This window comes from Pholcus phalangioides, unplaced genomic scaffold (assembly GCF_987345545.1).
Source record: "Pholcus phalangioides strain wild (caught in Gottingen) unplaced genomic scaffold, Ppha-v1.0 ptg000037l_1, whole genome shotgun sequence".
Lineage (NCBI taxonomy): Eukaryota > Metazoa > Arthropoda > Arachnida > Araneae > Pholcidae > Pholcus > Pholcus phalangioides.
The window spans coordinates 2,396,799-2,424,098 of NW_028301624.1; the positions used below are offsets into that span (position 1 = coordinate 2,396,799).

The window sequence follows — 27,300 nt, forward strand, 5'->3', positions numbered from 1 at the left end:
GATATCTCATGATGATGACTCTCTTGCGATAACGATGGTGACGCCATGGCCCTCATATAAGAAGGGGGGGGGGGTATATATATAACGGGACTCCGGTCCTAGTATTTTTCCATCGTATCTATAGTTATTAAAAAAAATTGCTGGATTCCGAGTGGGTTTCCACGACGTAGTCAATATTAACAATTCAATATATTAGATAGAACGAAAACATAATTACCAAAAAAAACCATAATTTTAATTATTTTTATAATCTATTAATTATAATTTTTGAAATCCATTGTCGCAAGGGTTCGAACACATTATCCATTTTTTCATTTTTTAAATAACCTTTTCTAATATTATGGAATATTTTTTTTTTCCGGGGTAAATGTATCAATTAAATTAGGGTTACCAGATTCGAAAATTCTGGAATAAGGACGCACTTGTGTGTTTACTTGGCGACATCTCTTTGTTCCGTTTAAAAACAGATGGCGATAGGATACTGTATCTAAAGAAATTGTTATCACTACAAAATCTGTTAATCGCGATTTTAGCCAATTGTCCAGGGGAAAATATATTGCCAAAATTTCGTATCTGTTAATTTTGTTTTCTTATTTTTGATTCAAAATAAAGTGTTCCGGACTCGGCCACGAAGCTGGACTGGGAGAGATCTCGGCAACGGGGATAAGTCCCGTGTCAAAGTTCCGGCGTTCGCTCATTCATTTGTACTTAAAGGGAAAAAAACCCAACAATAGTTAATTATTTTAATAATAATTATTTAAAAATATATGTTTTTGGTCTTTACACAGAGGAACCAGCGAAAAATCCTGGCCAGGGTCCCGAGAAAGATCTAAGGGTCCGCATCCAGGATGTGTGGGGAGGGGGATACCGTTGGCCACAGGGAAATTTATAATGCTAACGCTTTTATCCCGAGCCTGTGCTTGAATGTTGTAATTTGAAGAAGAAATTTTGTTGTAGTCAGTTCAACTCTCAAGGAAAACAAAATATATACGTGTGTGTCACCACAGCGAAAAAAATACACTCATTTAGGCAACCATTTGTCGATTTTGTCTCCAGAAGATAGATGGCAGCAGTATACGGACGAATAACGCGCAACATCGAACATACGCGTATATAGGAATTCACCGGCACAAAGCTTCTCCAAAGCGTGGCATCATTCGTCAGAGGTTCCTAGTACAGCGTTAAGGAATTGTTCGGGTGACCATATTACCCTCATTTTTTAATTCCCATATTTTTCAGTAATTTCAGTCATCCAGACATTTTTGTTAAAAGAATGAAAGAAGAAGACTCGTAGAGAGTGTGTACTCATGTAATTCACCAGAAGAGTGACCTAGGGAGCGAGGTGCCAGGTCAGAGAGTGTATAAGCATGCAGTGGCGTCGGAGCCGTGGCCCACACATCCTGGAGCAGGGCCCCTAGACTGGGATCTTTTGCGGGGCCTCCCGTCCCAGACTTTCACGGCCGTGAAAAAGCAAAAAATGATGAGAATTGTCATTTGCCCCAGGGCTGGAGGCTTGTCAGCTCCACCCTTGTGGGGGCCATGGTCGAAGCCGGGGTGCTGTGGGTACTCGAGCACCCACGGTAATTTGTTGCATGGGGTCCGAGAATCCAGAAAATATTCAGAAATCAAAATTTCCAACGTAAAGCTCAAGACAAGCCCCACAGGTTTAAAAAATTTTCGACTCCCCATGTAAGCACGTGAACGACCAAAAGAGTGACCTAGTGAGCAAAGGACATAGAAAACTGTCCCAGTGAGTGTAACAATATGTGAGTGACCAAAAGAGTGACTTGGAGACTGGTTCCGTAGTTCCGGGAAGGGTATGTTGGCTATAGTCCAGGGCAGTAATCAGTTTTAGGAATGAGTGGTCAAGAAAGTTAGACCAGAATTGGTAGACGGTGGCAAAAATTTGAATAGCCCACTGGTGGCAAAACCACGAATCCGCCTCAGGATGGATGTCTCAATAACTGCAATGGAAAATAAATGGTTTCTCTACTGAGATGTCTCATACAAGCGTTGAATATTCAACGGGGGAAAAAAAATGTCGCTTTCTTCCAGGGAATATATTCAGAAACCCCCTGAAGGGAAATTGGGGCGTCGATATGATTTCCTTTCTTGCATTTTTTCCTAGACACGGAAAACGGCATTCCCCATAAATGAGACCTACCGTAGGCCTACATCTTCCATATTCTTATCACACACATGCTCACTTATACGATTTACGGTTTTAATGAAGCCCCGAACCGTTCAGAGAAATCAAGAGACACCTGCCCCGTGTGTCGACCTCGGAACTGTGACACCAACTTTTTCCGCTATTTTTTACTCATTACATCGATAGCAAAAGTTTTAGAAATCTTGCGAAGATCGTAAGAAGGGTCTGACATTTTTTTGCAAGATGGGAGGGAGGAGGCACCGTGGGCAAACATTTTGGTTTATGCTCAACCTATGGCCCTCGGGCCAAATGTCACTTTCGGAGTCACCTGATGTGGCCTGTGACCTCAATTCTAATTTTATATGGATGAACTAAGCGGGACATTTAATACAAAATGCAAATACATGACCGCAACACAAGGGCGTAGCGAGGGGGTCTAGTCCCTCCCCCCCGAACGAAATTTCTGGCTACGCCCTTGCCACAACAGGCAAAATGCCCAACAGTAAACGCAAATGGCTGTAAAAAAAAAGGCAAAATGCAAACGGCTGAGAAAGAAATTCCCATAACAAATATACAGCAACCCAATTAAAAATGCAATTATAAAAACTAAAAATTTATATATGTTGCTGCCAAAGCCCGAAGTTGACCAATTCACGACGGGGCCAGTACAGTTGACCTGGCCAATGTCCGAAACTTGAGCTTTTGCAGGTCTCCGTATATATTCATCCCAAGGGCGTAGGGGGGGGGGACTTGAGGGTCTGGTCCCACCCCCTGAAATGTGAGAAAATGAGCGAAAAAAGGGAAAAAGATGGCCAAATCTATTGTTCCATCACTTTGGTTCCCCCCGAAATGGAACTGGGCCCCCCACCCCCGAACGAAATTTCTGGCTATGCCCCTGATTCATTCCTATACATCCCCATATCGACAGTATGATTCGGGGTCATCGACGCATTGGCATATTTTCGTGTGTGATAATTATGGCCATTTATAATTACCCATAGTTAAACCCTATCAATTACTGTATAAACCTTAACTATCAAAGGAATCCGAATATCGATATCTTAGTGATCCGTATATAGGGATCGCGATATATAGGTGCCGGCTAAAGTCCTAATTTCGGACATTGGCAGGGTCAACTGGGCTGGCCCCGTCGCGAATTGGCCAAATTCGGGCTTTGTCAGTAACATATACATGATAAAATATTATACGATGCCTATAAAAATATTTATTGTAGGGCTTTCAACTCATAAGTGAAACGTGGGTTGCTCGAACCAAAATGAGTGACCATGCATTTCTGACATCACATTGTTTTCGTCTATCCACTTCACCAGTTGCCTTGTGTGATAATAATTTCCAATATTTTCGAGGGGGAGCTCGTCAGACGGACTGGACGATAATTCGACAAGGTTTCTCTCTCTCTCTCTCTACTACCCTTTTTAAATATCGGAACCCCATTAGCGAGCTTCCAATCTTCTAAGACGATACCTTCAACAACACTGCTTCTCTAAGTCTGTGGCAACTGGCCCACAACATTAGCACATTTCCTAAGGTTCCCTAGGATAGACATAATCTAGCCCGGGTGCTTTGCTTGCACATACATTTTTTCAGAAGTTCTACGAGTACCACTCGCATTTTATCATTCCATGACACACCCGTACTTCGAACATCACCTTCCCCTATTGGAAACAGACGCGAAAAAAGTCATTGAAAGCCCGACAAATACCTACGTTCTTCTCTACCCTGGATCCTTCTATGGAGAGGGAGCCAACTGTCCCCTCAAATCCATAGTTGACATACTAAACTAGTAATTAGACTATTTACGATGAGATCAGTTAGAGAAAACATGATCGTTCGCTACGAGAGGAGAGGGGCCATTCAAGTATTACGTAAGCAGATTTTCCGCCATTTTTGACCCCCCCCTTGCCCCCCACATCCCCCCTGTCAGCAAAATTTCGTCAGCAGCTTAGAATATTTCAAATCTTCAAAAAGGGATGGTGCATGACATAAGCAACCTCCAACCCCCCCCCCTCCCCAGTTATCAAAAGTCAGCAAATCCGAAACCCCCTCCCCTCTCTCGATGCTGACGTAATACTTGAATGATCCCAGACTGAATTCGAAGCTGCGTCTTACTTTTGCTAATTAGTGAAGAAAGATTTATATATAAATTTTTTAATTTTCTTAACTATTAACTATCATTACATATTCTTAACTAAACCTTCAACTAATGATCAAAAAATATTTCAAACAAATATATTTTTGACAACACATCCTCTTTGTAGAAAACTTGCTTTGAAAAAAGAGGTTTTCTATTGAAAACTCACGCTATATTGTTGTGCTTTATGTGCTAAAAGATGACGCTGCAGCACAATTTATAAATCTCGCATTGCATTAGCCCGCGTGACCAAAAGAGTGACAAGGGCGGCAAAGTTTGTGTATCCAACAGTCTTGTTAACTTGAAACTATTGAAACCATAAATCCGTTTCTAGCAGGAAAGAGTATATATATATCCGCATTTATCGATAGAATACTTGATGTACTTGTATCCGGTAAGGCATACACACTCAATCTATGTCCCGCGACCTCAAATTCTGCGCCCTTTCAGTAGTACATAACAAGATCACTTATAAGTGACCTGGGGCACTGTTATAGATCACTTAAGTGGCCCGGGCACATTTCAAGATCACTTAAGTGGCCCGGGCACATTTCAAGATCACTCACGTGACTCGCGGCCCATTATTACTTGCAATCCCGCGGTAAATTTTTAGGTCACTTACGTTACTCGTGGAAAATACACAGATAAGTGAGCCGCGGTGCAATTCCACATCACTAAAGTAGCCAGTGGCACGTCCCTAGATCAATTAAGTGACACGCGGCATATTTACAGATCAATGGATCATCCCACAGCACAATTCTGGAGCACTAGATTGACCAGTGGCGCAGTTCCAGAGCTCTTAAGCGGCCAGCGGTGCAGTTCCAGAGCTCTTAAGCGGCCAGCGGTGCAGTTCCAAATGACATTGGTGGGCCGCGGCACATTTCCAGAACACTCAAGTTTCCCGCGACACGTTTTCAAACGAATGAAGTTGCCCACACTTTCCTAAAGGTTGACCAGAGCACCCTTGCCGTAGAACATGGATGTTGCTTCAAGGGCTGAGCGTGGGTAAAACGATTGAGAAACAATATTGTAAACGCTGAGGAAAGATCTCGTACCACACTGGACAGGGTTTGCTACCTTGGTTTAACAAATCGGTCTATGAGTCATTAGCCCCCCCCCCCCCCCCCCCACATCCCGTCTTGAGGCCACCGAGCAGTTCTCGAGTGGGCTCATGCGTTAAGACGGCCATAAGCAATGCTTAAACTGAAATCCACATAATGCTAAACCTTGAAATTGGATTAGAATTGTGTCGATCAATGTCTGTCAAATACGATATCGCACACAAGTATTGAGCACTTTTTGGGTTTTTCAGTCACCACAATGGTGCTCGCGACCATCAGTTCTAAAATGTATGGATGACTGGGGCTCTCGACTGATCGCTTGTAAATCTATTCAGCTCATCCGTCAACCTCTGTAAAGAGGGTTATCGGGACGTATGTGCTGGTGGACCACTTAAATGCTCTGGAACTGTTGCGCGGTTATCTGTAAATGTTCTGCAGGTCACTCAAGTGGTTTTAAACTGTGTCGTAGGTCAATCAAATGATCTTTTATACAGAAACAAGCCTCCCGTCAGGTTAGCAACACATACACGCACATTTGAAGGTTTGAAGGTTGCTTACGTCATCAACCACCCCTTTTTGAAGAAATGAAATATTCTAAGCTGCTGACGAAATTTTGCTGACAGGGGAGGAGGGGGAGGGGGGTAGTATTTTGCTGACTTTCGATGACAGGGGGGAGGGGGGTTTGAAGGTTGCTTACGTCATCAACCACACCTTTTTGAAGATATGAAATATTCTAAGCTGCTGACGGGGAGGAGGGGGTCAGTATTTTGCTGACTTTCGATGACAGGGGGGAGGGGGGTTTGAAGGTTGCTTACGTCATCAACCACACCTTTTTGAAGATATGAAATATTCTAAGCTGCTGACGAAATTTTGCTGACAGGGGAGGAGGGGGTCAGTATTTTGCTGACTTTCGATGACAGGGGGGGAAGGGGGTTTGAAGGTTGCTTACGTCATCAACCACCCCTTTTTGAAGATATGAAATATTCTAAGCTGCTGACGGGGAGGAGGGGGTCAGTATTTTGCTGACTTTCGATGACAGGGGGGAGGGGGGTTTGAAGGTTGCTTACGTCATCAACCACACCTTTTTGAAGATATGAAATATTCTAAGCTGCTGACGGGGAGGAGGGGGTCAGTATTTTGCTGACTTTCGATGACAGGGGGGAGGGGGGTTTGAAGGTTGCTTACGTCATCAACCACACCTTTTTGAAGATATGAAATATTCTAAGCTGCTGACGGGGAGGAATGGGTCAGTATTTTGCTGACTTTTGATAACTGGGGGGGGGGGTTTGAAGGTTGCTTACGTCATCAACCACCCCTTTTTGAAGATATGAAATATTCTAAGCTGCTGACGGGGAGGAGGGGGTCAGTATTTTGCTGACTTTTGATAACTGGGGGGGGGGGTTTGAAGGTTGCTTACGTCATCAACCACCCCTTTTTGAAGATATGAAATATTCTAAGCTGCTGACGGGGAGGAGGGGGTCAGTATTTTGATGACGGGGGGGGGGGTTTGAAGGTTGCTTACGTCATCAACCACACCTTTTTGAAGATATGAAATATTCTAAGCTGCTGACGGGGAGGAGGGGGTCAGTATTTTGCTGACTTTTGATAACTGGGGGGGGGGGTTTGAAGGTTGCTTACGTCATCAACCACCCCTTTTTGAAGATATGAAATATTCTAAGCTGCTGACGGGAAGGAGGGGGTCAGTATTTTGCTGACTTTCGATGACAGGGGGGGGGGGTTTGAAGGTTGCTTACGTCATCAACCACCCCTTTTTGAAGATATGAAATATTCTAAGCTGCTGACGGGGAGGAGGGGGTCAGTATTTTGCTGACTTTCGATGACAGGGGGGGGAAGGGGGTTTGAAGGTTGCTTACGTCATCAACCACACCTTTTTGAAGATATGAAATATTCTAAGTTGCTGACGGGGAGGAGGGGGTCAGTATTTTGCTGACTTTTGATAACTGGGGGGGGGGGGTTTGAAGGTTGCTTACGTCATCAACCACCCCTTTTTGAAGATATGAAATATTCTAAGCTGCTGACGGGGAGGAGGGGGTCAGTATTTTGCTGACTTTTGATAACTGGGGGGGGGGGGTTTGAAGGTTGCTTACGTCACCAACCACCCCTTTTTGAAGATATGAAATATTCTAAGCTGCTGACGGGGAGGAGGGGGTCAGTATTTTGCTGACTTTCGATGACAGGGGGGAGGGGGGTTTGAAGGTTGCTTACGTCATCAACCACACCTTTTTGAAGATATGAAATATTCTAAGCTGCTGACGGGGAGGAGGGGGTCAGTATTTTGCTGACTTTTGATAACTGGGGGGGGGGGGTTTGAAGGTTGCTTACGTCATCAACCACCCCTTTTTGAAGATATGAAATATTCTAAGCTGCTGACGGGGAGGAGGGGGTCAGTATTTTGCTGACTTTCGATGACAGGGGGGGAGGGGGGTTTGAAGGTTGCTTACGTCATCAACCACACCTTTTTGAAGATATGAAATATTCTAAGCTGCTGACGGGGAGGAGGGGGGTCAGTATTTTGCTGACTTTCGATGACAGGGGGGAGGGGGGTTTGAAGGTTGCTTACGTCATCAACCACACCTTTTTGAAGATATGAAATATTCTAAGCTGCTGACGGGGAGGAGGGGGTCAGTATTTTGCTGACTTTTGATAACTGGGGGGGGGGGGGGTTGAAGGTTGCTTACGTCATCAACCACCCCTTTTTGAAGATATGAAATATTCTAAGCTGCTGACGGGGAGGAGGGGGTCAGTATTTTGCTGACTTTTGATAACTGGGGGGGGGGGGTTTGAAGGTTGCTTACGTCATCAACCACCCCTTTTTGAAGATATGAAATATTCTAAGCTGCTGACGGGGAGGAGGGGGTCAGTATTTTGCTGACTTTCGATGACAGGGGGGAGGGGGGTTTGAAGGTTGCTTACGTCATCAACCACCCCTTTTTGAAGATATGAAATATTCTAAGCTGCTGACGGGGAGGAGGGGGTCAGTATTTTGCTGACTTTTGATAACTGGGGGGGGGGGGGTTTGAAGGTTGCTTACGTCATCAACCACCCCTTTTTGAAGATATGAAATATTCTAAGCTGCTGACGAAATTTTGCTGACAGGGGAGGAGGGGGTCAGTATTTTGCTGACTTTCGATGACGGGGGGGGGGTTTGAAGGTTGCTTACGTCATCAACCACCCCTTTTTGAAGATATGAAATATTCTAAGCTGCTGACGAAATTTTGCTGACAGGGGAGGAGGGGGTCAGTATTTTGCTGACTTTCGATGACAGGGGGGGAAGGGGGTTTGAAGGTTGCTTACGTCATCAACCACACCTTTTTGAAGATATGAAATATTCTAAGCTGCTGACGGGGAGGAGGGGGTCAGTATTTTGCTGACTTTTGATAACTGGGGGGGGGGGTTTGAAGGTTGCTTACGTCATCAACCACCCCTTTTTGAAGATATGAAATATTCTAAGCTGCTGACGGGAAGGAGGGGGTCAGTATTTTGCTGACTTTTGATAACTGGGGGGGGGGTTGAAGGTTGCTTACGTCATCAACCACCCCTTTTTGAAGATATGAAATATTCTAAGCTGCTGACGGGGAGGAGGGGGTCAGTATTTTGCTGACTTTTGATAACTGGGGGGGGGTTTGAAGGTTGCTTACGTCATCAACCACCCCTTTTTGAAGATATGAAATATTCTAAGCTGCTGACGGGGAGGAGGGGGTCAGTATTTTGCTGACTTTTGATAACTGGGGGGGGGGGGTTTTGAAGGTTGCTTACGTCATCAACCACCCCTTTTTGAAGATATGAAATATTCTAAGCTGCTGACGAAATTTTGCTGACAGGGGAGGAGGGGGTCAGTATTTTGCTGACTTTCGATGACGGGGGGGAAGGGGGTTTGAAGGTTGCTTACGTCATCAACCACCCCTTTTTGAAAATATGAAATATTCTAAGCTGCTGACGAAATTTTGCTGACAGTGGGGGCGGGGTCAAAAATGGTTGAAAATCTGCTTACGTAATACTTGAATGGCCCCTTTCGCTCCTATATGTATACAGGCTGTCCTGTAAGTGCTAATGCGGATTTTATCTCATCGACCGTCCGTCGTGCAGGAATATTCGCATTTAAAAAAATGCTCAAAAGACGTTCAAAAATTGCTCTGTACCAGTATTGAGAGTGAAAATAGAATGTGTCAAATGATGAAAAATCTAAATTTTTATACTGTCCCCTTGTCTTTTAACTTTAAATTAGAAATTTGTTGCCCCGTATCTCCTGAGACCGACAGAAAATATTCCATGTTTTTAACTGCAATATTATGCATTTGAATTCGAAAATCGGAGAAGATTTGGGAAGGAACAGCGAAAACTAACGGACACGATGCTCCTTACCCTCGTTTTTACGGTCCTTCCAGAACTTTTTTCCCCCCGTTCTTTGAATTCGAATATCTCAGCGAATATTGCACTTAAAAAAAATGGGAATTTCTTTGTTGGCATCAGGAGAGGCACGGTAAAAATTTTCTAATTGGAAGTTAAGGGACAGGGACCGTATAAAAATTTAGATTTTTTTTTATTTTGTTACACACTCTATTTTCACTCTCAAAATCGGGACAGGGTAAGTTTTGGGCGTCTTTGGAGACGACGGACAGTTGATGACGATAAAGCCCGCATTAGCATTTACAGGACACCCTGTATAGTAGAAGGATACATCACAGATGGGGGGGGGGAAATCCCAAATAGAGAGAGACAGAGAGAGGAGTATTCAACACATAACAGAATAACTGTGTTTACAATAGAGTTACAACAAAGCTTCGCGATGATGAGGAGAGAGAGGAAAGAAAACTTTGGGAGAGCTTATTTTTGAATTTATTCCACTTGCGTTTGGACGCAATATTACGTCCTTGATCGTAAAGTGATTAAATTCTAAACTTTCATCGTACTTAAAAAAATGTGCAATGTACTCACGTTATCATCACCATTGGTTGGTAAGGGCTCGTAAAAACACCCTGATGCTCTCAAATTACCGGCAGACATGTCACGCGTTGGGCGCACATCTGCTTTTGAAGACACCATTACGCCACTGTCGAACTTCATTGCGGAGGGGAAACAAAAGTCGACTTCGAGAAGAAATTTCCGTATAATAATAATGTTTTTTTTTTGTCTTGAGACCCGTGTTTCGCAGTTTTATATGACTCGGCAGGTTTTGTAGCTCCTTCTTTTCGAGGATACACACACACACACACACACACCGTGCGCTGTTCCTTTCCCAATATATAAGAAAATGGCAGTCACATTGTGAAAAAAGTCTCGTTTTCTTTTTCTTTTATTTTCATGACATTTTGACGAGATGGCGATACACGCCATCACGATGCCTTCTTCACTTCACGATCATTCATATTCACACGATCCGCAATATCTTCTTAGTGATGACGTGGGCACAAAAAACAATACCCGAAAGTACAATAACACATTCAAGACAAGGAGTTTCCACCAAAGCTATTGTTCCGGTTTATACCGGAACCTGGAAAAGAAAACTCCTTGATAAATAAGACAAGTTGGATTATATGTGGAAAGTTATGTCACGTATAATACGGGACAACACACAGTGACCATTAATACACAATAAGTCACACATAAGTTCTGACACATCACTCTCGATTAGTTACGACCTGCTAGATTATACAGGGTTAACTAAACCACTGAGCTATAAGTATTTCCTTATAGCTCAGTGAACTAAACTGATGGTCAGAACTGTAGGTGGGGCTAGAACTCGCCAAAATGAACAACTTTCACCATGCAATGTGGAGCCCGAAGAGAAAGCGGCGAACCGCGAGAGGGCGCTTGCTTGGTGAAAAAGTAAACAATGTAAAGACGAAATAATAAAGAATCTTTATTATCGAAAACTTTACAACAAATGCTCAAATGAGTCACCAGCAGATGCAATACAGGCGTCACATCAGCGACGGATAGCAAGCTGAATGACGAGTTTTGCGAGAGGCGACGTTTCATCCCCTCCAGATAAAGCCCCCTCTTGCGGACCCCCACATAGTAAGGTGAAAGCTGTTTTGTTCCACCCTGTACAGATGTTACAGTCAAAGCCCTAAATTAGACAGTTTCTGAAGTGGCCGGCTACATCGCGAATTGGCTAATTTCGTTGTGAATTGACCCGGCCAATGTCAGAATTTCGGGCTTTGGCCAGCCAGTTCGAGAAATGGTCCGAGAGCCCTGGACAAATTTCGATAACGTCCGGGTCATTGCCAAGTTAGCATAAAAAAATATGCAAAGTTATAAAAATCCTAGCCCTAATCATTACACTGCTCAACACTGATTTTGTTCTCAAACACATTTCAGTGATTTTAGGGTTATTTTTGTGACGCTGATTCCGAATCTCTGGCATGCAAATCACATTGTTGAGAGTATGCATTATCTCAAAAACTAGAGCCAATTTGATAAAACTAATGCCAGACCCCCATAAAATGACTCTAAAATCACAGAAAAACATCTTTTCCAATGATTTACTGTATCTATAACTCACAGTTTCAATGTAATTCGTATTCTGCTTATGGTATTACCAATGAAATTTAACTTTCCCTCTATCTCAAAGACCAGAGCCGATCTGACGAAACCAATGGTAGATTCTGAATCGTCTCTCGCCCCAAAAAATCATCCTAAAATCGCTTTCAGAATAAAATCAGCGTTGAGCAGTGTTGTTATCAATGGTGTCGACGGAGACCAAAGAAAGTTACACACATGCGTAATAATATCAAAATATAATTTATTTTCACCACATGTTTCATAATGTGTAATATAAATATAAATCGTAGATATGATTTTCGTCTGATGCTGTACATCATTGGTGCTACCTCATCTCAAACCCGATATTCTACGGTGGGGCTCCGCATTCCCGTCGACCAGCAACTTCGTGCGGATCATCGGTTAGCTGAATCGTGCATCTAAATTTACATTCTGTGCAAAATCCCTCCATTTCGTTTCCAGGTGCGTCCTTGGCCATGACGTCGTAACTGGAAGATTAAAAAAAAAAAAAAATTTCCATGTGTACAATGATATACAGGGTGTTCCATAAATTCGGAAGTAGTTTTTAGAATTCGTGAAAATTGAAGGAATTGGTTTTTTTGAATGCGGTTTGTGAAAAATTTAGTCTCGGGAACAGGGCAGCAACTAGTTTTTGGAATGGAGGATTGAAAATCTAGAACAGTGATTCTCAACGTGGGCGTTAAAACTGTGTGTGAATGTTCCAGGGGGTGGTAAAATCTACGGGTATAACATAGGATTCTATGGGTTAGATTGCATGGGGGGGGGGTGATGGGGGAAAATAATTTCTGAAGAAGGGGGCAATGGGACAAAAAAGGTTGGGAAACTATGATCTAGAAGGAAAGTTTCATGGAGGGAAGTCCTTTTTAAATGGGGTGGAAATAATGGACGAAAAAACGTTCCAGTAACCGGGCTTTATGGTAAAAGAAAAAGCATTATATTCTGCATGTTTATTTGGCAAAAATGATTTTTACGCAAAACGTTTAATGCCAATAATCGTATCGTCAAGAGATAGGTCACAACGAGTTATAAAGAATGGGGAATTCATCTGACTGGACAGGCGTCACAAGTGGAGTTCCTCAAGGAAGTGTCCTTGGTCCCACGCTTTTTTCACTTTTCATCGATAGACTCTTCCAAAGTATCCATAGGATTGCTAGCAAATTCGCAGATGACGCAAAGCTAAGGCGGGTAGTCGGGAATCAAAGCGATAGGGAGTTGCTCCAGACCAATTTAAACAGGATTGGAGATTGGGCAAATGAATGGTGAAGGATGTTTAGCGTTGACAAGTGCATGGTCGCTCATTTTGGTTCGAACAACCTACGTTTCCTCTTACGAGTTGCATGGCGGTATCCCGGATGCAACTAGGGTCACCGATTTGGGAATTCTCATTGACGTGGGGCTTAGGTTCTCTAAACATTGTTCAACGGAGATAAAAAAGTCGACTAGAATGCTTGGTTTTATTTTCAAAAAGGTCTCTTCGCGTTCTTCTAATGTCATTCTTCCGCTTTTACGACGCTTAGTTTTTCCTGGATTGGAGTATGCTGTAAGGTTTTGGATACCATACCTGCAGAGGGTCATAGACTTGCTTGAAGGAATGCAGAGAAGAGCTACGCGTGTCCTTATTGGCACACAGGGCTTGAGTTATGCAAACACCAAACATGGCCCCCGCTCTGTCCCTTGTGGGATATAAGCAGGCTACCTTGCGGCTGGGCCATGCTGGAAAAGGGCTTGAGTTATGAAGGGAGACTTCATTTTTTGGATATTTTTACATTGGATGAACGCAGGTGTCGGGGAGATACGATCGAATTGTTCAAAATTTTCAACGGAATGAATAGGATAGACCGTGAATTATTAGTATACTGTCAATTGACTGCTTTTACAAGGGGACAACAATATCGATTGGTAAGGGACAATGCAAGGTTATGGTGTCGCAGGGAATTTTTCTCTAATAGGGTTGTTAATAAATGGAATAGCTTACCCCCGGAGGTAGTAAATTGTAACACAATTCACACGTTTAAAAAGAAATACGATAAATATGTTGGGGTAAACCGAGAAGTTATCCATACTTAGAATAAGACAACCATAAGTATTATTTATGGGCATTGTATAATATTTTATCATGTATATATATTATTTGTAATTGTATTTTGATATCCGTATTTGTTATGAGCATCTTTTCTCAGCCACCTCGTTGGACGTTTTGCCTGTTGTGGCCTTGTATTTGTATCATGAAAAAAAAAGACGATGAATATTGTCGTTTATGTATTTAATTACGTAAAATTCTTTCAATTTATACTTATTTTAACCCCCAAATAATGGCAATCCCGAGATATCTCGTCTTCCAAAATCACGTTGAAGTTGTTTTTACTGTAAAACTTGTTTTCCATCTCCTCCGCCTTCAATCAATCGACTGCCAGTGGTTGAAGTCAGCTCTTGTTCAAGGTTAGATAAGAGAAGGATCGAGAAAAAAATAGACTGTGCGTGTTTTTTGCCCTTTCTTCAGCATGTCAAGAGAGGAAATATATACGCTCAGTACAAATAATACAGTTTTTTTTCCTTCAAAAAATAAAAGTATTTCTCTTCCTAGAAAGCCACACATTTCATAGCAGGTGTTTTTATGTTATAGTGAGGGAAATAAAAGCGATGGGCGGAGTCAATTTTCTTGTTTGGGGTGGGGAAGCAGTTATCAGTTCGCAATCGGGAAAAAACTTTATTCTTGGAAATAGGTGGCAATTTGTGAAGGTTTCGCAATTGCAAATACGTCAGTTATCATGTGGATCAGGAAAGTTTTACTAAAACGCTCGCGTAATACTGAAAAATACGCATCCACATTGTGTTCGAGCGCATAAATTCATTAGGCCGGTATAACGAAGTTCACGTTTAGCGAACGGTTCCGTCGACTTTTTGGATTTTATAACGTAACTGTTATAATTTTACACTACTTTTTGTACTTATACTTTCTTCTCTTTTCAATATATCGACACACACATTTATAACTTATTATTGTCTATTTGTTCCATTATTGATATATCAGCATCAGAAATTACGATGTTTCTTGAAAAGCAATTGGTTTCCTCAACAATACAAAAACAAATAGTGAATGCAGTAACCATTACTAAATTTGAAAGACAGATGGCACAGCACTTCTTTAATAAATCTATATAATATGTACTCCGCAAAGGTAGGGTTAGCGTCACTTTCTTTCAAATTATCGTAACAGATAGTGCCACTAGGAATCAGCATTGAGCTCTGTCCTGCATCCGGAAACCATTTTCTTTGTTTCTCAATGGAAGATATAACATTAGCCCCCTCATCCCGTTCAGTACATTGCGTTAGGAATATGGACGAGGTGCATGTGTGGTTTAGTAGTAGTGCATCGCATTACATGTTAATGAGCAAACGACGGTATTCTTAAAATGGATGTTGCAGTTTTCTTCCTTCAGAACTGTTTGAAATCAGGAGAGACAGGGCAACAGCATTCTGATTGGTTCTTGAGCACAAGGTGTCCGTATAAAAAGTTAACATTTTTATTTTAATAACTACACAACCCCTTGCAACATGAATATGATATGAGTTCCACGCGTTATTTGGATATTTTTTTCTAATTGGAAATAGGCCTCTAGGATCAATGGTTTGCCAGTAAAATACCATACGCCCTGGCGTCATCATCGATGGGGGGGGGGGGGAAGGGGGTTTCCGATTTGCTGACTTTTGATGACAAGGGAGGGAGGGAGGTTTGGATAATGCTTACGTCATCAACCACCATTATGAAAATATGAAATATTTTTAATAGCATCGTACTCGGTGCGCCAAAAATGAGAAAAACCTTTCGATAGTTTGTGTGGGCACTGTTTAAGTAACATTCCCCCCTATTGATAAGTGTTGGCACAGAGCCACTTTAGTGATCTCTAAATGTTTCGCGGATCCAAGTGATCTGGAAATGTGTCCGGGCCGCTTAATTGCTCTGGAACTGTGCCACGCATCACTCAAGTGATCCATAATTATATACCGCGGATCACTTAAATAATCTGAGAATGTGCCACGGATAACTTGAGTAATGTAGAACAGCAATGGGGGCCACTTAAGTGCTCTAAAACATGTCATTCAAGGCATCTCTAAATGTGTCACGGATCGCTTAGGTGTTCTGGAACTGTGTCCCGAGTCATTTAAGTGATCTGCAAATGTGCCACGGGCCGCTTAAATGTTCTGGAATTGTACCACGGGACATGTAAGTGATCTGTATCTGCCGCTTAGTTCATTTTTTTTTACAAAATTAGGTTTGAGGAGGGCAGGCCACATCAAATAACCCTCCGGGGCCATATTTGGTCCGCGGGCCAAGGGCCTTTATGCGATTTACCATTATATGGCTTAGAGGGTGGGTCACAATGAACTTACTAAAGATAAATTTTGCGTTCATAGCCTTCAAATAGCATTGAAATTAAGAGAAATTAATTATAATGACATTATAAAGGTATTTTCTTCCGAAATTTCAATTAAAAAAATTATTTTTTTGCATTAAAAAAATAAATTTTTGATCGTGGGAGGAGGGGCACGCGCACGCGAGCCCCCCCCCCCCCCTTGTACGTCTCTGATCCCACCAATATGAGTTCAGAGGGGCAGAGCTGATAACGAAATTTTGCTGACAAGGGGGGGGGGGTCAAAAATGGCTAAAAATTTGCTTACAGTTAATAGTTGAACGGCCCCCTGGTGCCTATGCACCTTGTATATAACCTCGGGGGCAAGCAGGGTCATGGTTAGGATAGCATCTGTCCTGCTTGGAGACAACTCGGGTTTCTCGTAGGGCTATGCTGGCAGATTCGACGGTAATTGGTAGAGCGTGTAAACGCGTGTGGAAAAACAAACACCCCAAAACTCTCATAACAATGAAGAGATTTACCGTATTTATACTCGCATATAAAAACGAGGTATGATTTTAGAGATCAAATTACAGTAAAAAAAACTAGATTTTATTAATTGAACTCCTTATTTCGTTTATTCACAGATGATAGCATAAGATTCTTAGGACGGAAATATTCATTAGGGCAGTTTTGGAAGCCCGGGGCCCGGTAAATCTCTTTTGCGTAAGTGAAAGGCCCGGTCATACACACAACTAACGAGAAATTAATGGGAAAATGAAACTGCGAATCACATTCACACGGCCCGGTGTGACTAGTGTTACAGTTCGGTACTGGGACGCGGCCGAAGCAGCGGTAGTCTGAGAAACATTGGATTAGAGCGTGTTAAGTGAGTATTGTATAGATGATTTCTAAATGTGCATTCTGGGGGTTGCTCAGAAATGGCATAACAAAATATGGCTGCTTGAGCACCTACTGCACCTCCGGATCAGACGCCACTGTCGGGATCCCTGTGTCTGGCCCAGGACCCTGAATCAAACTGACTCCCCAAAAGTATTGAAAACTTCAGCAAATTCTGGAAATTATGACTTTCAATTCTGGATCTCTCCGTTAATTCTGGAACTATATTTCTCATTAGTTTTCGATTGTTTTACTCCCCTGATTCTGAGTTATCCCGAATTATATATATATTTTAAAATTATCATTAGTTCTAGAGCATGGGCGGAGATACGGGGGGCCGTTTCCACACCCCCCCCCCCCCCAGCGTCAAAGGTGATATTGACTGATCTAATGTATATTGTATATATGAATTAACATCGTCATCATAGTGCCCCCCCCCCCCAGACATCCAAGTCTATCTCCGCCCATGTTCTAGAGATATTTCCTAAATTGCAGTCCATCTCAAGAGTTTAGACACTACAGATTTTTAACTGCGCCGTAGATACCGCGCGTTTCAAATTTATTGAAGTGCCTGACGTGTGTATTGACCCACGTTTGTATTGTGTCTGTCCCAAAAGCCAACATCTGGCTGTGATGGTTTACGCGAAAACAGAACCGTTGGCAGATCGGCTTCAACGCAAAAAAATGACCATGCATGAAATTCTGAAAGATCCTGGAGGGAAAAGCAGATACGGTTCATAGACAAATTTGTATTTGATTCATAAAAGAGTGGTTAGGAAATCGACTGCCACTAGGAGGTACCAAAGAGAGGTGGAGAAGAGAGACTTTGTGTCCTGCAAACCGAGCACAACTCCGGTCTATCGCCACGGGCAATTTACTACCTAACAAGTGAGTCATGCTAGAATGACGGCCGTATTCACCGACACAGTTTAAACTACGTACAATCGCAGGTTAAAAGATTAGAGATCGACACGGATTGGTTAAAATGCTGAAAATTTAACCAATCCGTTTCGATCTCACCTCCTTTCACTTGCGATTGTAGTTTAAACTGTGTCAGTGAATACGGCCACAAATGAAGTGTAATGATTGAATATTTGTACCATTTTAGGCCTGTTGCTCTCTGTGTGGCTCGAGGCTTTTGAAAGAGCCAGGAGATCGGCTCTCTTTCATGCCTCGAAGTTTGGAACCGCAGAAAATCAGCTTCACCCGACCACCACTGTGGCAACAGTGGAATGCGAATTCAGGCCCTCGCGATGCGAGTCCGTCGACAACTCGACCATAACAGCCAATCGGCAAAAGAAGAAAGACGACTACTACTGAACCCCCCATATATGAACCTTTTCCATATTCCTCTGAGGAACTTCTAACGAATTGGTACATGATGGAATGTGTGTGTAATGAACCTGACGAGGTTTTGTTTCTGTGTAATGCTTTTGTTGTGAGTAGTGCTTCCATCTGCCTCCTTTTCTAACTATGAGTGAATTGCAATGATTTAATAATTGTGTTGTTGTAGGCCTGTTGTTCGCTGTGGCGAGACTTTCTAACGGGGAGATCAGCTCGCATTCGCGCCTCGAAGTTGGGAACCACAGAAAACCAACTTCAGCCGACCCCCACTATGGTGACGGTGGGGTTCGAACCTGGATCCTCGCGATGCGAGTCCGAGTGCTATGACCACTCGATCATCATAGCTGCAAAGAAGAGAGACTGAAATGGGCACGAAATCATATGTTTTATGGAGACAAATAGCTTGGCATATTTAGTGGTGCAAAATAAATGAAACTCGCATGTTCCAGAGCAGGTTGTTTTCAGCAGATACTAAGTCGGAGCTTCGATAATGGTACAGGCAGCATTTGCGGCTAATGGTCAGCCTTCCTTAACTTTTGAAATTGGTCGTCAAAACCTTCTGGTGCTTTAAGGAGATCCTCGAGAACAATTACATGCTACTGATTGGAGAAGATTTAGGAGGACCAAACTTGACATTTCAAAGTTATAACGTGTCTACTCAAATATCTGTTGCCACAAAAGAGCTCTATGTATCTGTTTTAGACTGGCCATCGCCTAGTCCTGACTTGAATCCTATTAGAAATGTATGGCGCATAATTACGATAAATGTGTTTGCAGATGAAATACAGTATTTTTTCGACCGTTGATGACTTGAAGAGCGACTGAGGAAGCATGGTACACTTTTGATGTTGGGACCCTGCAGAATTTGATTAGATCCATGGAGGATAGTGTGTTAATTATTAATCTGAATTTTCTCTACATTTTTGAGACAGCCATTTTTTTTGTATTATGGAAAGTGAAGGAAGCATTTATGCTATGGTGACATTTAGTGACGACATGCGTTACGATCGAAGGGGAAAAAATGCCGAGAGGAAAAAGTGGGAGGCGCCCCCCTCCCCTCTCCCCAACGACACTTGGGGATGTTTTAAGACGAGTTGCATACTTTAGCACGAGAGCATTTGCGAAGAGGCATTTTGCATTAGGATATATGCAGGAAAATCCGAATGATAATAAACTGTCCTGTAATAATCGATGGTGCCCCTAGCGAGGGGTACACTTGGGGCAGGCAAGTCTGGTGCCCCGGACCAGAGGTGGGGGGGGGGCGCACGAAAATTTCGCCTATTTACCTCTCCTTCAACATTACTAGGAGGTGCCAAAATGTGTGCTTGCCCCGGCTGACCAAGCATCCAGTTGTGGTCCTATGTACAGGCATACCTGAACAGTTCGGTGCGTCCACACTATTCAGGTTTACCTGTATAAAAGAAGCCTGTGTTTCGAAAGGAGCTAATCCTCTCGGGTTGGCCGATTCGGTAGAAAAGCATGGCACAGGTTTACAGGAGATGGTCCTCTTTGTGTCATTGTTTTGACGTCTGTCAGCTAAACTTGAACGCGAGCAGTGGCTCGCCGTCGGTGCTGAACGTTTATTAACCGGACCCTACTAACATATTTTTTTCATTGATATTTAATTCAAAAACTTAATCTTGATGCAACATCAACTTCTCACCACGTCACTTGTTTTCTGAGATTTTTTGAGATTCTGCCTTTAAAAATGTAGATTTGCTTTAGTATGATAAATTTCGGTTGCGGGAAAATCATGAACGAATAGAAAAGATTTTTCGATAACTTAAATAATAACATCCTAACGAGAATTATTTTTTGATCCATAGATGGCGCAAACATTAAAATTCAAACCATCACCAATCACCACTCACAGGAGGGCCTAATTTCACTAACAACTCCCTACTCACCGGGCGCACGCACACACGCACGCGCGCGCGACGATGTGGTCCATATTCAGTGGTTCCCAAACTTTGGTCTTACGTGGCTCCCTTGCCCTAATGAACATGTATCCACAGCTCCCCAAAGTGGTCGTGAAGGAAGGCGGCTCCTTTGAATTGTGATGGGGGTGGAAGGTCTTGGTTGTTCTCTTCGACCAGCCTTCCAATACCTTCTAGTCTCCACAATTTAGTCGCTATGTGGTCTTGTGGGTATCGTAATGAATTCGCATTGCAAGGATCCAGGATCAGAGTACATTATGTTTGGACGCAGCTCATTGGACGCGAAACGTTTGGACTCGTGTTGTTTGTTTCTGTAAAAAGTCGGGGCATGCAAAAAAAACAGAAACCCGCGGAATATCGAAAAATCCAGTTAAAATCGAAAATCTGTTATTCTATAATTATTTCTTCTATTAATTTCGAAATTATTTCCTCCATTTATCATACATTTATTTTTTTTCATTTTTATAATTCTATAAATATTTCTTCTATTTATATTCTACAATTATTTCTTCCATTTATCACATAATTTATATTATTCCATCCATTTATCATACAATTTATATTATTCCATCCATTTATCATACAATTTATATTATTCCATCCATTTATCATACAATTTATATTATTCCATCCATTTATCATACAATTTATATTATTCCATCCATTTATCGTACAATTTATATTATTCTATCCATTTATCATACAATTATTCCATCCATTTATCATACAATTATTCTATCCATTTATCATACAATTTATATTATTCCATCCATTTATCATACAATTATTCCATCCATTTATCATACAATTATTTCTTCCATTTATCATACAATTATTTCTTCCATTTATCATACAATTATTTCTTCCATTTATCATACAATTATTTCTTCCATTTATCATATAATTTATATTATTCCATCCATTTATCATATAATTTATATTATTCCATCCATTTATCATATAATTTATATTATTCCATCCATTTATCATATAATTTATATTATTCCATCCATTTATCATACAATTATTTCCTCCATTTATCATACAATTATTTCCTCCATTTATCATACAATTATTTCCTCCATTTATCATACAATTTATATTATTTCATCCATTTATCATACAATTTATATTATTTCTTCCATTTATCATACAATTATTTCTTCCATTTATCATACAACTATTTCATCCATTTATCATACAATTTATATTATTTCTTCCATTTATCATACAATTATTTCTTCCATTTATCATACAACTATTTCATCCATTTATCATACAATTATTTCCTCCACTTATCATACAATTATTTCTTCCAATTTATCATGCAATTATTTCTTCCATTAGTCATACAATTTATATTATTTCTTTCATTATAACATTCTATAATTATTTCTTCCATTAATTTTGAAATTATTTCTTTTATTAATTTTGAAATTATTTCTTTTATTAATTTTGAAATTATTTCTTTTATTAATTCTAGAATTGATCATTTCAACGTTTCAACATCAACAGTTTCCGGAACATGATCAGCGGACCGCGACACAAAGCTGCTAGGGCCAAATGCGGTCTTTGGTCTATACATTGAAGACCCCCGCTCCGGACTAAATGTTGGGAATCGTAATATGAAAGAAGAAGTAGGAAAAAAAAAAACTCACCTGAACAACATATTTACGGATCACCCACTTGAAAAAGTAGAGAAAAAGACACGATGAGGTAATGACTCTGCGTCCGGATCCATCAGATGTGGAAAGGCATGAATCTCTACAACGAAGAAAACAAGGCAAGTTCTAAAACATCGAATTGATTCTAAAAAAAAGCTTCATATCTGCCCCCACGCCCCCATGTTCGCGATTATTCTTAGCCCACCTGCCCGATATTTATCCGACCTACATCAGTTTTTGCCAAAGTGGGCAATATCGCCCACTGGTCCGGGGTGGGGGGCGATGGAAGCTAAGAGTATAATATAGGATCCTATGGGGTCGCTTGAGTCGGGGGCGATGAGAGAAAAACATTTCTGAAGAAGGGCACGATGGAACAAAAAGTTTGGGAAACCTAGATCAAGATGACCTAGATCAAGGGTGCTCAACCTTTTTTGATAGCGCGAGCCACTTTGTTGGTTTGTAAACGTGTTGCGGGCCACTTTGTTGGTTTGTAAACGTGTTGCGGGCCACTTCGGTGGTTTGTAAACGTGTTGCGGGCCACTTCATTAGTTAGCAAGCTACTTAAAACGATCTCGAAATGTCTCGAGAACCACTTAATTGAAGAATGTGCCGCGGCTACTTACGTGATTTGGAACATCGGCCCATGTCACTTAAATGATCTGTAAACGTTCCCTCAGGTTACTTGAGTGATCTGCAAATGTATCGTGAGTCACTGTACATTTGTAATAAGTGATTTCGCAGTAAAATGATTTTGGGAATGTACCGCTTGGTTCAAGGGCTAAATCCGCCCGCGGGCATATGGTCTACGCTACGGCATAAATGCTCAACACATGGCCCCTCTGATCAAATATGGCTCTCAGTGTACTCTGATGTAGCCGGCAAACCTCATACTGAATTTCATAAAAATGAAGTTCTATCATTTTTCACACTAAAATTGTTGGGTCTTTTTTTTTTATGTGGTGATGATTAAACAGAGGTTACCCAACATTGGGGGGCCTTTCATTGTAGCCTGCACTATGAAAGGGCCCTAATGTTGTCCCAATATTCCCACGGCCCTGTAGTTAAAATTGCTTCGCCCTCCATCTCAGGCAGCCGGTTTCGGTTTTAATTTTCACGGCCTGTAACTAGACTGGGGCAATCGGGCACTGTCCCGGGGCCCGAGCAGAATGGGAGGGAGGGGGATGGGGCTCACAGAAAATATACCCTCGTTTTGCAACCTTTTTAAGGGCACCCCCCAGGAAAAATTCCCCCCTGGGCCCCCCGAAAAGTCACGCTACGGTCCTGTTCAACACACAGCTAGTCTACATCGTGGATTCATAAACTTTTTAGGATCGTGGCGGCCTCCATGGGGGAAAAAAAAACTTAAATTTTTAAATACCTCGCGTGGCACGGCCCTTCTTCAAACGTGGACCTCAGGGGGGTTCACGGCCCACCTTTAGGAAGTAGTGGTGTAGGGGCCGTGGTTTAATGACAGGGTTAGGCAATCCTAGGGAATTGCTTCAAAAATTAAAACTCCCTGCACAAAGCTCAATGTCAGCGAGAAACGGGTATAGGGTGTAACTTTGTCATGCGAGGGGAGCCCTGGGAAAAGCAGGAATTAGAGGGGGGGGGGTGCCGCAACTGGGTTTAGAAGATGATCGATCTGAATACAGTGTGATTCTAAATTCATGGGACAAACTTTCAGAGGTGGTGTATATAAGACAACTAATTAAGCGTTGTTTTAATCATAGGATGTGCTGTTGCATCGCAACAGGGGCCGTTCAAGTATTACGTCATCATCGATGGGGGGGGGGGGTTCCGATTTGCTGACTTTTGATGACAAGGGGGGGGGGTTTGGATAATGCTTACGTCATCAACCACCCTTTATGACAATATGAAATATCCTTAATGGCATATTACTCGGCGCGCCGAAAACGAGAAAACCTTTCGATAGTTTGTGGGCACTGTTTAAGTAACATTCCCCCCCTATTGATAAGTGCCCTACAGAGCCACTTTAGTGATCTCTAAATGTTTCGTGGATCCAAGTGATCTGGAAATGTGTCCCCGGGTCGCTCAAGTGCTCGCGTAGCACAGTGATGCGCATCACTCAAGTGATCCGTAATTATATGCCGCGGATCACTTAAATAATCTGAGAATGTGCCGCAGGTAAATTGAGAACCGCACTGGGGGCCACTTAAATGCTCTGAAACTACGTCACATGTCACTGAAGGGATCTCTAAATGTGCCACGGATCGCTTAAGTGTTCTGGAACTGTGTCCCGAGTCATTTAAGTGACCTGAAAATGTGCCACGGGCCTCTTAAATGTTCTGAAATTGTACCACGGGCCGCTTAATCGATACTGTAAATGCGCCGCTTAGTTCATTTTTACAAAATTATGTTTAAGGAGGGCAGGCCGCATCAGATAACCCCCAGGGCCATATTTGGTCCGCGGGCCAAGGGCCTTTATGGGATTTATCATTATATGGCTTAGAGGGTGGATCGCAATGAATTTATTAAGATAAATATTGAGTTCATAGCCTTCAAATGACATTGAAATTAACAGAAATTGATTATAACATATGAAGGTATTTTCTTCCGAAATTTCATTGAAAAAAATAAATTTTTTTGATCGTGGGAGGGGGGGGGGGACACGAGCACCCACCCACGCTCCCCTCCCCCCGTGTACGTCTCTGAACCCACCAATATGCGTTAGGTTTCAGAGGGGCAGAGCTGATGACGAAATTTTGTTGACGGGGGGGGGGGGGTGTCAAAAACGGCTAAAAATTGGCTTACGCAATACTTGAACGGCCCCACAGCAAAGGCGGTACAGGGCGTTTTTGGAGATTGCACAACATTTCACCAAAAACAAATATATTTTTCCGACAGATTTTTTCTTCGATATATGCCATCCATGGCCCCCGGGGGGAGCTTACAGGGCACCAGCCCCGGTACAATTACTATAATTTTTTTCACCCAATAAATTTAATATAGAAGGGCCAGTGAAAAGTCTGGTCCGGAGGCCAGCTAAAGATCCTAGTCAAGTGGCCCGATCTAGTATGTGAGGGCCATGGTGTGCCACTTCACACGTCTAGAACCACCATTCCGATGCCTCCATCTTAAAGTGTCACGAGTCAGAGTGTGGGAGTCATTGATGCACCAGAAGTTCTCAAACATTAGACACTCCCTCAGCTTGTGTAAAATATACCTGCGGCACCCTCAAGAAAGTAATAATTGGAAAAATCGAATAAACGGTGGTTTTTTTTGTACCGAGTAGGCACCCATAAAATGTCCTCAGCTCGACGCGACATCATTAACAGAGATTTGGTGACGCCACTGGGAGCCGCGGTGCACTCTTTGAGAAATACTAATGCAGATTAAAAAAAATGCGTTAAATTTTCCCGATTTGAATATAAATTTACGTGAGAGAATTGGAAAAAATTGAATAAACAAATTTTCAAACTCACCGCAGTCATTGCCATCCATGGTTGGGTGCTCTCATTCTCCTTATTGAAGTTCGCTTCTTCGGCCGGCGAAAGGTAACTTCCATCCAGATCGCGGAACACTTCAGACACGGAACCGTCATCCTCGTCTTCGTCATCGTCAACGTCATCATCCTCGTCTTCCTCACCGATAAAGTCATCGTCATCAATTTCCTCATCGTCCGGCGTCGCCGTCCTCTGGAACATCTGCCGGTGCCTCTGCTGCCGCCGTCTGTCCTGCAGATGCTGCCCTTGGTGATGATGGTGAAGAGAATCGGCGGGCGACGGCGACGACGACGTCGACGACGGAACGTAAGAAGACGACGAAATACCCGTCGGGTCATCACTCAACAAGTTCTGCAACCCTTTAATATATTCGATGGCCCTCTGTAGGGTCTTCACCTTCGAAAGACGCTTACCCCTCGTCTCTACCGGTACGCACTTCCTGAGCCTTGCAAAAGCACTATTCACGGCCTGGACCCTTCTACGCTCCCTGGCGTTCCGCCGGGCCACCAAGTGTGCCGGTTTGTCCCTGTGCGGCACGTGCTTATAACTAGACTTACTGGACTTCCTGGTTTTAGTCTTCCTGGTATTACCACTACCGGGATTCGTCAACGCCGAAGACGTGTTCACTCCAGGATTACCACCGCTGTAAGATTCCGGAACACCGGATAACCTGGAGTCATCATAGCCCAACATGGAGTCCATCTGAGGGCAAGTCCTCGGGTACTGCTCCTGGGGCATCGATGACGACTGTGGACACCAGGACATTCCCTGCTGAGGCTGATGGATCAATTGATAGTCACATAAATCCGTTTGCACGTACGGTGGTGCGTTCGGGGACATCATGGTCGGTGTCTCTTAAGGTTCGGTTAACGCATATGGACTTTGTCTAACGTCGCACTTTGATGAAAGTGTTGCGTCGTTAATTCCAGAATTTTGAAGTGCCTAATGTCGCACTTTGGTGAAAGTTTTGCGTCGTTCCTTCCAGAATTTTAAAGTGTCTAATGTTGCACTTTGATGAAAGTGTTGCGTCGTTTTAATTCCAGAGTTTCAAAGTGCCTAATGTCGCACTTTGATGAAAGTGTTGCGTCGTTCCTTCCAGAATTTTGAAGTGTCTAACGTCACACTTTGATGAAACTTTTGAATTGTTCCTCCACAATTTTGAAGTGTCTAATGTTACACTTTGACGAAAGTGTTGCGTTGTCCCGTCCACAAATTTCGAGCCACAAAACTGAAGACACTCGCGAAGCATCCACCCAGTTCTCTTCTTTTTCGGCATCTACCTCTGCATATGCTGGTACTTTATATACATCATGTGTCTTCTTTTCTTGCTTTTCTGTGTCCAAGGAAGAGCCACGTGCGTGCGTGTGCGTCATTTTTTTTTTCTTTCGTGTTCTTTTCCTATCCATCTCTCTCTCTCTCTCTCGGTGGAAAAGGTGTAATAAGTTGATGCAAGAAAAAGGGTCCCACCCACCTGGCTTTTTCGACTAGAGAGTGGTTGCTCCTCCCTCGTCGATCGTTTGCCCAGGGCCCCAATAAAAATGGACGCCCGGCGGGTAGTCGGAAGTGAGATACGTTGTAGACGCACATACACGCGACTGGCTCGCGCAAGCCCCGATCCTTGATGGTGGTGGTGTCCCTTTTTTTTCTTTTCTTTTCTGTTGTTTTATTCTTCACCTGCCCCTTAATTATTAACCGGCGGCGGAATCCAATTGGCTACACACAAAAGGAACG

The 27,300-nt window shown here is 42.6% G+C and overlaps 1 protein-coding gene across 1 annotated transcript; it reads right to left on the reverse strand.

The window, feature by feature from the left end:
• Positions 1-12,109: 12,109 nt before the first annotated feature.
• Positions 12,110-26,848, reverse strand: LOC149065902 (uncharacterized). The gene is made up of 3 exons (XM_089253349.1): positions 25,549-26,848; positions 22,100-22,205; positions 12,110-12,375 (listed from the first exon to the last, which is right to left on the reverse strand). Exons 1-2 carry the CDS (start codon positions 26,410-26,412, stop codon positions 22,182-22,184), a joined length of 888 nt encoding a protein of 295 aa, XP_089109475.1. The 5' UTR covers positions 26,413-26,848; the 3' UTR covers positions 12,110-12,375; positions 22,100-22,181.
• Between the last annotated feature and the right edge of the window lie 452 nt (positions 26,849-27,300).

What these genes read in the sequence shown, in the direction of transcription:
- LOC149065902 (XM_089253349.1), bottom strand. Translation starts at nt 26,412, where the DNA reads ATGATGTCCCCGAACGCACCACCGTACGTGCAAACGGATTTATGTGAC. An exon ending in CATGGATGGCAATGACTGCG is followed by an intron (nt 22,206 to 25,548) that starts GTGAGTTTGAAA and finishes TCTTCGTTGTAG; the next exon opens with AGATTCATGCCTTTCCACAT.